The sequence below is a fragment of the Arachis ipaensis genome, chromosome B5 (assembly GCF_059453495.1).
Source record: "Arachis ipaensis isolate K30076 ecotype BB chromosome B5, ASM5945349v1, whole genome shotgun sequence".
In the NCBI taxonomy this organism is placed as follows: domain Eukaryota; kingdom Viridiplantae; phylum Streptophyta; class Magnoliopsida; order Fabales; family Fabaceae; genus Arachis; species Arachis ipaensis.
Genome location: NC_142440.1, coordinates 26259887 through 26270308, shown reverse-complemented (window position 1 = coordinate 26270308; position 10422 = coordinate 26259887). Strand labels below are relative to the sequence as shown.

General features: G+C 38.3%; 1 protein-coding gene and 1 non-coding gene across 2 annotated transcripts; one reads left to right on the top strand and one right to left on the bottom strand.

The window, feature by feature from the left end:
* The first annotated feature begins 3491 nt into the window (after window positions 1-3491).
* On the top strand, window positions 3492-3938 carry LOC148563665 (uncharacterized). The gene has a single exon (XM_088486894.1). The coding sequence runs from the start codon at window positions 3492-3494 to the stop codon at window positions 3936-3938; it is 447 nt and encodes a 148-aa protein (XP_088343020.1).
* Window positions 3939-8477: 4539 nt separating this feature from the next.
* On the bottom strand, window positions 8478-8581 carry LOC148563664 (small nucleolar RNA R71). Its single transcript, XR_015885258.1, has one exon. It is a non-coding gene; the product is annotated as a small nucleolar RNA R71 (small nucleolar RNA).
* Between the last annotated feature and the right edge of the window lie 1841 nt (window positions 8582-10422).

The window sequence follows — 10422 nt, the reverse complement described above, 5'->3', positions numbered from 1 at the left end:
GTTTGAATAATTTCTGTTCTTTGTTCAGTGCAATTTTGTTTGAATTTATGCTTTTATTTGATTAATTTTTGTTCTATGTTCAGTGTATTTTTGTTTGAATTTCTGGTAATTGTTAATAATTTTATTTTGTTTGAATTTCTGCTTCTGTTTGAATAATTTCTGTTCTATGTTCATTGTTCAGTGTATTGTTGTTCATTGTATAATATATTTGTTGTTAATTTACTAAAATTGCTTCTGATTGTTGTTCTATTCATTATTCAATGTTCAAGCTCAAAGGATGTCCTTAACAATTAACATAGAAAGCTTTTCCATTTTTTGCATATGGTAGTTGTTAAAAGTTTTTTGAAAATATAATCCACTTAAGAATCAATTTTACATGTTTTCATCTTCAAATTATATTAAACTTGCATAGGGTTTAAATTTACATTTTACTATTATTAATAATGTGGTAAGAACAAAGGGTACTTTTTATGGTGAACAATAACAAAGAAAAGTTATTGTCATCACTCACAACATTGCATAAATTATAAGAACAAATAAGTACTTGATATAGATTAGACAGCTATTTATTTTTCATTGTTTAGAGAAATTTATTGTTTTATTATTTTACTTGTTATTGATTCATTGATTTCATTGTTGCTGGATGTTGTTTTATTGCTGATTTAGTGTTCATTGTTTTATTTGTTGTCCATTCTTCAGGAAAATTGCTTCTGATTGGTGGTTCACTGGTTCAGTGGGTTTCTCTCTATGCATCAATTCTAGACCACATGTTTGTAAACAAGATCTTAATTTTGTAAACAAGATCTTGATTTTGTAAATTGCTTGTAAATTGATTTTGTTGCTTAATGTATTTGTTTAGTAAGTTTGATGTTAGTTCAAGTGAGAATATGGGTGATACCAGATTGCTGATTTCAATTGTGTATTTGTGTTGGTCAATTTCAATGTGTAAGACTTTGTGAAATAGTATGGTAGTATTTTTTTGGAGTTGATTGAAAAAACCGAATAAACCGAACCAAACCAAACCGATTTTAATTGGTTTGGTTTGGTTCGGATGGCCTCGACTCAAAAACTGAACCAAACCGAACCGCAGTTTAATTAAACGATCGGATTGGATGATATTTCTCTCAAAAACCGAACCAAACCGCACCGCGAACACCCCAAGTATGCGTCATGGAGAAAGGGTCTCCATGCATGGTCCCTACAGTCTCTAAAGTTGGCGGACCACCGATACTGTCTGCCATGCAACTCAAGAAAGGGTTCAAGAAGGGAGAGACTACATATTTGGCTCTATTACAGTCTCTAAAGTTGGCGGACCACCGATACTGTCTGCCATGCAACTCAAGAAAGGGTTCAAGAAGGGAGAGACTACATATTTGGCTCTATTACAAGAGGAGTCAATATCCGAAAGAGAAGACGTTCCTCCCAAAATCAAGGAATTCCTTGAAGAAAATAAGGATGTGATGCCTCCTGAGTTGCCAAAATAACTACCACCTAGGAGGAAGGTGGACCACAAGATTGAATTGGAGTTAGGAGCAAAGCCGCCTGCCTCAACACCTTATAGGATGGCACCGCTAGAACTCGATGAGTTGAAGAAGCAACTCAAGGATTTGCTAGATGCTGGGTTCATCCGTCCATCGAAGGCACCTTATGGCGCACCAGTCTTGTTCCAAAAGAAGCATGATGGTTCATTGAGACTATGCATCGACTATCAAGCACTTAACAAGATCTTGCGAGAGAATAACCTATATGTGAAGAAGGAAAAGTGTTCCTTTGCAAGGGACGAAGTCCACTTCTTGGGACACATCATTAAAGATGGAACTCTCTGCATGGATCAAGGAAAAGTGAAGGCTATCAAAGAGTGGGAACCTCCAAACAAGGTATCTGAATTGAGGTCATTCCTTGGGTTGGCTAATTACTATCGGAGGTTTATCAAGGGATACTCCGCCAAGGCTGCACCATTAACTGATCTTCTCAAGAAGAACCACTCTTGGGAATGGTCAAAGGAGTGTCAAAAGGCTTTTGATGAGTTGAAGGCTGCTATCACAGAAGGACCAGTACTAGCACTACCCGACTACTCAAAGGTGTTTGAAGTCCACACTGATGCTTCTGACTACGCTATTGGAGGAGTTCTGATGCAAGAAGGACATCCTATTGCCTTTGAGAGTCGCAAGTTGAATGATACAGAGAGGCGATACACTGTCCAAGAGAAGGAGATGACCACGGTGGTGCATTGTCTGAGAACTTGGCGTCACTACTTGCTTGGTTCACACTTCATCGTCAAGACAGACAATGTGGCTACAAGCTACTTCCAAACTCAAAAGAAGTTAAGCCCCAAACAAGCTAGGTGGCAAGACTTCTTGGCTGAGTTTGATTTCGAATTTGAATACAAGTCAGGCAAGACTAATGTGGTAGCAGATGCGCTGAGTCGCAAGGCTGAGTTAACGGCCATTTCTATGGTTGAAGGAGATATTATGCATATCATCAAGGAAGGGTTGCATCACGATCCATTAGCCAAGAAGTTGGTGGAGTTGGCTAGAGAAGGTAAGACCAAAAGATTTTAGTTAGAAAACGACCTTCTCTACACTAAAGGGAGAAGACTATACGTCCCTAAATGGGAAAATCTAAGAAGAAAATTAGTGAGGGAATGCCACGACACCAAGTGGGCTGGTCACCAAGGTCAGCGAAGGACCTTGGCACTCATTGAATCTTCTTATTATTGGCCTCAAATGAGAGATGAAGTGGAGAGCTATGTGAAGACTTGTCTTGTGTGCCAACAAGATAAGATTGAAAACAAGACACCAAGTGGGTTGTTGGAACCTCTGCCTCCATCAGAGCGATCGTGGGAAAGTGTCTCTCTAGATTTTATCTCTGCCTTACCGAAGTCTGAGGGGTTTGGATCTATTCTCGTGGTAGTGGATCGATTTTCGAAGTATGCTACCTTTATACCTGCCCCTACTGACTGCACTGCAGAGGAAGCAGCACGACTATTCTTCAAGAATGTGGTGAAGTACTGGGGATTGCCTAAAAGCATCATTAGTGATCGAGATCCACGTTTCACAGGACGACTATGGACAGAGCTGTTCAAACTCCTTGGGTCGGAGCTTCATTTCTCAACAAGCTTCCATCCTCAAACCGATGGGCAGACTGAGAGAGTGAATGCCTTACTTGAGTGTTACTTGAGGCATTTTGTAAGCGCTAATTAGAAGGATTGGACAAAACTCCTAGACATTGCTCAATTCTCATACAATCTGCAAAGGAGTGAGTCTACAGGGAAGAGTCCATTCGAGATTGTGACTGGACAACAGTCGCTTACACCTCACTCTCTTTCTTCCTCTTACTCAGGGAAGAGCCCTAGAGCTTATCATATGATTAAGTCATGGGAAGAACAAGCAGATGTCACTCGTTCTTACCTCGACAAAGCTGCCAAGAGGATGAAGAAATGAGCAGAGAAGAAGATGAGGCATGAAAGCTATCAAGTGGGAGACAAGGTAATGATCAAACTTCTTCCACAACAATTCAAAGCCTTTCGCAAGGTTCATAAGGGCTTAATCCGCAAATACGAAGGGCCATTTGAGATCATTGGACGTGTTGGGGAGGTTGCTTACAAAGTACAACTCCCTCCCTCTATGAAGATCCACCCGGTCTTCCATGTGAGTATGCTTAAACCATATCATGGAGACCAAGACGAACCGAGTAGAGGTGACTCAAGTCGCGCTCCACCTGTGGTAATTAGATCCTTTGATAAAGAAATCGAAGAGATCTTAGCTAATCGCATCGTGCGACGAAGAGGGGTGCCACCAAGTATCCAATACTTGATCAAGTGGAAAGGGCTCCCGATAACCGAAGCTAGCTGGGAAAATCGCGAAGATCTGTGGCAATTCCAAGAAAACCTAGAGCGCTATCATGAACAGAACGCGACGAGGACGTCTGCGCATTAGGTGGGGGAGAATGTCACGGTAAATTTTAGAAGGTTAGATTTAACAGTGTTTGTATAGTTTTCGGGAGTATTTGAGAATACTCTAGATGGTTCCGGAACGTTCTAGAATGTCCTAGAAGGTCCCGGAATACCCTAGAAGGTTCTAGAAGAGTGTAGATGTATATAGAAGTATAAAGAGTGGTATGGAATAATCTAGAAACATTTAGAGAGTTGTGGTAGGATAGATATTTGTAAAGAAGGTTCTGGATGATTAATCTGGACCGTTGATTAGATTTAATCCTAACCATCCATTGAGGAGGTGGATGGCTATAAATAGGGGTGAGAGTTAGAGTTTGGGTGTGTGTGAATCATTTGTAACCACTGATGAGCGGATAATTTATACGCTTTTTGGCATTGTTTTTAGTATATTTTTAGTAGGATCTAGTTACTTTTAGGGATGTTTTCATTAGTTTTTATGTTAAATTCACATTTCTGGACTTTACTATGAGTTTGTGTGTTTTTCTGTGATTTCAGGTATTTTCTGGCTGAAATTGAGGGACTTGAGCAAAAATCAGATTCAGAGGTTGAAGAAGGACTACTGATGCTGTTGGATTCTGACCACCCTGCACTCAAAGTGGATTTTCTGGAGCTACAGACCTCGAAATAGCACGATTCTAATTGCGTTGGAAAGTAGACATCCAAGGCTTTCCAGAAATATATAATAGTCCATACTTTGGCCAAGAATAGACGACGCAAACTGGCGTTCAACGCCAGCTTTCTACCCAAACCTGGCGTCCAGCGCCAGAAAAGGAGCCAAAACCAGAGTTGAACGCCCAAACTGGCACAAAAGCTGGCGTTCAACTCCAAGAAGGACCTCTACACGTGCAACACTCAAAGCTCAGCCCAAGCACACACCAAGTGGGCCCCGGAAGTGGATTTATGCATCAATTACTTACTTTTGTAAACCCTAGTAGCTAGTTTATTATAAATAGGACCTTTTACTATTGTATCAGGTATCTTTGATCAGTTGTATGCTATCTTAGACCACGTTTGAGGGCTGGCCTCTCGGCCATGCCTGGACCTTTCACTTATGTATTTTTAACGGTAGAGTTTCTACACTCCATAGATTAAGGTGTGGAGCTCTGCTGTTCCTCAAAGATTAATGCAAAGTACTACTGTTTTCTATTCAATTCATCTTATTTCGCTTCTAAGATATTCATTCGTACTTCAATCTCAATGTGATGAACGTGACAATCATCATCATTCCCTATGAACGCGTGCCTGACAACCACTTCCGTTCTACCTTCGACTGAATGAGTATCTCTTAGATCTCTTAATCAGAATCTTCGTGGTGTAAGCTAGAATGATGGCGGCATTCAAGAGAATCCGGAAAGTCTAAACCTTGTCTGTGGTATTCCGAGTAGGATTCAATGAATGAATGACTGTGACGAGCTCCAAACTCGCGATTGCTGGGCGTTAGTGATAGATGCAAAAGGATAGTAAATCCTATTCCAGCATGATCGAGAACCGACAGATGAATAGCCGTGCCGTGATAGGGTGCATTGACCATTTTCACTGAGAGGATAAGATGAAGCCATTGACAAGGGTGATGCCTCCAGACGATTAGCCGTGCCGTGATAGGGCATTGGATCATTTTCCCGAGAGATGACTGAAAGTAGCCATTGACAGTGGTGATGTATCACATAAAGCCAGCCATGGAAAGGAGTAAGACTGATTGGATGAAGATAGCAGGAAAGCAGAGGTTCAGAGGAACGAAAGCATCTCCATTCGCTTATCTGAAATTCTCACCAATGAATTACATAAGTATTTCTATCCCTATTTTATTATATTATTTTCGAAAACTCCATAACCATTTGATATCCGCCTGACTGAGATTTACAAGGTGACCATAGCTTACTTCATACCGACAATCTCCGTGGGATTCGACCCTTACTCACGTAAGGTATTACTTGGACGACCCAGTGCACTTGCTGGTTAGTTATGCGAAGTTGTGAAGATATGTTTTGACCATGGTTCTGTGCATCCGTTTTTGGTGCCATTGCCAGGGAATCAATTTTGAACAACAATTCACAACCTGAGTAGCAATTTCGCATACCAAGTTTTTGGTGCCGTTGCCGGGGATTGTTCGAGTTTGGACAACTGACGGTTCATCTTGTTGCTCAGATTAGGTAATTTTCTTTTTATTTTATTTTCAAAAATTTTTCAAAATTCTTTCAAAAATTTTTTCTTGTGTTTTCGAAAAAAATTTAGATTCAAAATTTTTAAGAATGAATTCTAGTGTTTCATGAAGCATGTGAAGCCTGGCTGGCTGTAAAGCCATGTCTAAATTCATTTGGACTGAGGCTTCCAAACCATCAGCATAGAGGCAAGTTACATATTTGATAAGTAATGAGCAGTATATTCTGATATCTTTCTGAAGCTTGGCTGGCCATTGGCCATGTCTAGTGTTTTGGACTGGAGCTTTCATTGAAAGCTTGGCTGGCTAGTGAGCCATGTCTAATTCCTGGACTGAAGCTTTAGACTAAGAATGCAAGATTCCTGGAATTCATATTAAAAATTTTGGAATCCTTATTTTCCTTTTTCAATTAATTTTTGAAAAATCCAAAAAAATTAGAAAATCATAAAAATCAAAAAAATATTTTGTGTTTCTAGTTTGAGTCTTGAGTCATGTTATAAGTTTGGTGTTAATTGCATGTGCATCTTGCATTTTTCGAAAATTCTCATGCATTCATAGTGTTCTTCATGATCTTCAAGTTGTTCTTGGTAAGTCTTCTTGTTTGATCTTTGCATTTGCATGTTTTGTGTCTTTTCTTGTTTTTCATATGCATTCTTGAATTCTTAGTGTCTAAGCATTGAAGAATTCTAAGTTTGGTGTCTTGCATGTTTTCTTTGCATTAAAATTTTTTTTTTTAAAATATGTTCTTGGTGTTCATCATGATCTTCATAGTGTTCTTGGTGTTCATCTTGACATTCATAGCATTCTTGCATGCATTCATTATTTTGATCCATAACTCTCATGCATTGTATAATTTTCATGTTTTTATCTCCCATCATTAAAAATTCAAAAATAAAAAAAAAATATCTTTCCTTTTTCTCTCTTAAAATTTCGAAAATTAGATTTGACTTTTTCAAAATTTTTTAAAAAATCTAGTTATTTTTATGAGTCAAATCAAATTTTCAATTTGAAAATCTTATCTTTTTCAAAATCTTTTTCAAAAATCATACCTTTTTCATTATTTTCGAAAATTTCAAAAATCTTTTTCAAAATATTTTTCAAAAATCTTTTTCTTATCTTTATCAAAATTTTTGAAAATAATATTAACAATTAATGTTTTGATTCAAAAAATTTGAAGTTTGTTACTTGCTTGTTAAGAAAGATTCAAACTTTAAGTTCTAGAATCATATCTTGTGATTTCTTGTGAATCAAGTCATTAATTGTGATTTTAAAAATCAAATCTTTTTCAAAACTAATTTCAATCATATCTTTTCAAAAATATCTTCTTATCTTATCTTTTTCAAAAAATTTGATTTTCAAAATATCTTTTCTAACTTCTTATCTTCTTATCTTTTCAAAATTGATTTTCAAAATTTGTTTCAACTAACTAACTAACTTTTTTTTGTTTCTTATCTTTTTCAAAACCACCTAACTAACTCTCTCTCTCTAATTTTCGAAAATATCTTCCCCCTTTTTCAAAATTTCTTTTTAATTAACTAATTATTTTAATTTTCAAATCTTAATTTTCGAAAAACCACTAACCTTTTTCAAAAACTATCTTCAAAAATCAATTAACTCTTTTTCAAAAATTATTTTCGAAATTTTCGCTCTCTCATCTTATTCTATTTATTTATTCATCTACTAACATCTCTCCCTCACCCACTAAAAATCCGAACCCTCTCTCTCTTTCTGAGTTCAGATTTTTCTCTTCTTCTTTTCTACTAACAATAAGGAATCTCTTTACTGTGACATAGAGGATTCCTCTTCTTTTCTTTTTCTCTTCTCTTTCTTATGAGCAGGGACAGAGAAAAAGGCATTCTTGTTGAAGCTGATCCAGAACCTGAAAGGACTCTGAAGAGGAAATTAAGAGAAGCCAAATTACAACAATCCAGAGACAACTTGAGTGAAAATTTCGAACAAGTAAAGGAGATGGCAGCCGAACCCAACAACAATGCAAGGAGAATTCTTGGTGACTTTACTGCACCAAATTCCAATTTACATGGAAGAAGCATCTCCATTCCTGCCATTGGAGCAAACAACTTTGAGCTGAAACCTCAATTAGTTTCTCTGATGCAGCAGAACTGCAAGTTTCATGGACTTCCATCTGAAGATCTTTTTCAGTTCTTAACTGAATTCTTGCAGATCTGTGATACTGTTAAGACTAATGGAGTAGATCCTAAAGTCTACAGGCTCATGCTTTTCCCATTTGCTATAAGAGACAGAGCCAGAATCTGGTTGGACTCTCAACCCAGAGACAGCCTGAACTCTTGGGATAAGCTGGTCACGGCTTTCTTAGCCAAGTTCTTTCCTCCTCAAAAGCTGAGCAAGCTTAGAGTAGATGTTCAAACTTTCAAACAGAAAGAAGGTGAATCTCTCTATGAAGCTTGGGAAAGATACAAACAGTTGACCAAAAAAGTGTCCTCTGACATGCTTTCAGAATGGACCATCCTGGATATATTCTATGATGGTTTATCTGAGCTATCAAAGATGTCATTGGATACTTCTGCAGGTGGATCCATTCACCTAAAGAAAACGCCTGCAGAAGCTCAAGAACTCATTGACATGGTTGCTAATAACCAGTTTATGTACACTTCTGAAAAGAATCCTGTGAATAATGGGACGCCTATGAAGAAGGGAGTTCTTGAAATTGATACTCTGAATGCCATATTGGCTCAGAATAAAATATTGACTCAGCAAGTCAATATGATTTCTCAGAGTCTGAATGGAATGCAAGCTGCATCCAACAGTACTCAAGAGGCTTCTTATGAAGAAGAAGCTTATGATCCTGAGAACCCTGCAATAGCAGAGGTGAAGTACTTAGGTGAACCTTATGGAAACACCTATAACTCATCATAGAGAAATCATCCAAATTTCTCATGGAAGGATCAAAAGCCTCAACAAGGCTTTAATAATGGTGGAAGAAACAGGTTTAACAATAATAAACCTTTTCCATCATCCACTCAGCAACAGACAGAAAACTCTGAACAAAATACTTATAATTTAGCAAACTTAGTCTCTGATCTATCTAAGGCCACTGTAAGTTTCATGAATGAAACAAGGTCTTCCATTAGAAATCTGGAAGCACAAGTGGGCCAGCTGAGTAAAAGGATCACTGAAATCCCTCCTAGTACTCTCCCAAGCAATACAGAAGAGAATCCAAAAGGAGAGTGCAAGGCCATTGACATAAGCATCATGGCCGAACCAGTAAGGGAAGGAGAGGATGTGAATCCCAAGGAGGAAGACCTCCTGGGACGTCCAGTGATCGATAAGGAGCTTTCCTCTGAGGAACCAAAGGAATCTGAGACTCATCTAGAGACCATAGAGATTCCATTGAACCTCCTTATGCTCTTCATGAGCTCTGATGAGTATTCCTCTTCTGAAGAGAATGAGGATGTTACTGAAAAGCAAACTGCTAAGTTTCTTGGTGCAATCATTAAGCTAAATGCCAAATTATTTGGCATTGATACTTGGGAAGATGAACCTCCCTTGTTCATCAATGAACTAAGTGATCTGGATCAACTGACATTGCCTCAGAAGAGACAGGATCCTGGAAAGTTCATAATACCTTGTACCATAGGCACCATGATCTTTAAGGCTCTGTGTGACCTTGGTTCAGGAATAAACCTCATGCCCCTCTCTGTAATAGAGAAACTGGGAATCTATGGGGTGCAAGCTGCTAAAATCTCATTAGAGATGGCAGACAATTCAAGAAAACAGGCATATGGACAAGTAGAGGATGTGTTAGTAAAGGTTGAAGGCCTTTACATCCCTGCTGATTTCATAGTCCTGGATACTGGGAAGGAAGAGGATGAATCCATCATCCTAGGAAGACCTTTCCTGGCCACAGCAAGAGCTGTGATTGATGTTGACAGATGTGAACTAGTCCTTCAATGGAATGAGGACTCCCTTGTGTTCAAAACTCAAGGATCTCCCTCTGCAACCATGGAGAAGAAGCATGAAAAGCTTCTCTCAAAGCAGAGTCAACCCAAGCCCCCACAGTCAAACTCTAAGTTTGGTGTTGGGAGGCCACAACCAAACTCTAAGTTTGGTGTTGAACTTCCATATCCAAACTCTAAGTTTGGTGTTGGAGAGTTTCAACAATGCTCTGAACATCTGTGAGGCTCCATGAGAGCCCACTGTCAAACTATTGACATTAAAGAAGCGCTTGTTGGGAGGCAACCCAATGTTTATTTATCTAATTTTGTTTTTGTTTATTTTAGGTCTTATTAGGTTCATGATCATGTGGAGTCACAAAAGAAATATAAAAATT

Coding starts and splice junctions, on each gene's coding strand:
- LOC148563665 (XM_088486894.1), top strand. CDS start 3,492: ATGATCAAACTTCTTCCACAACAATTCAAAGCCTTTCGCAAGGTTCAT.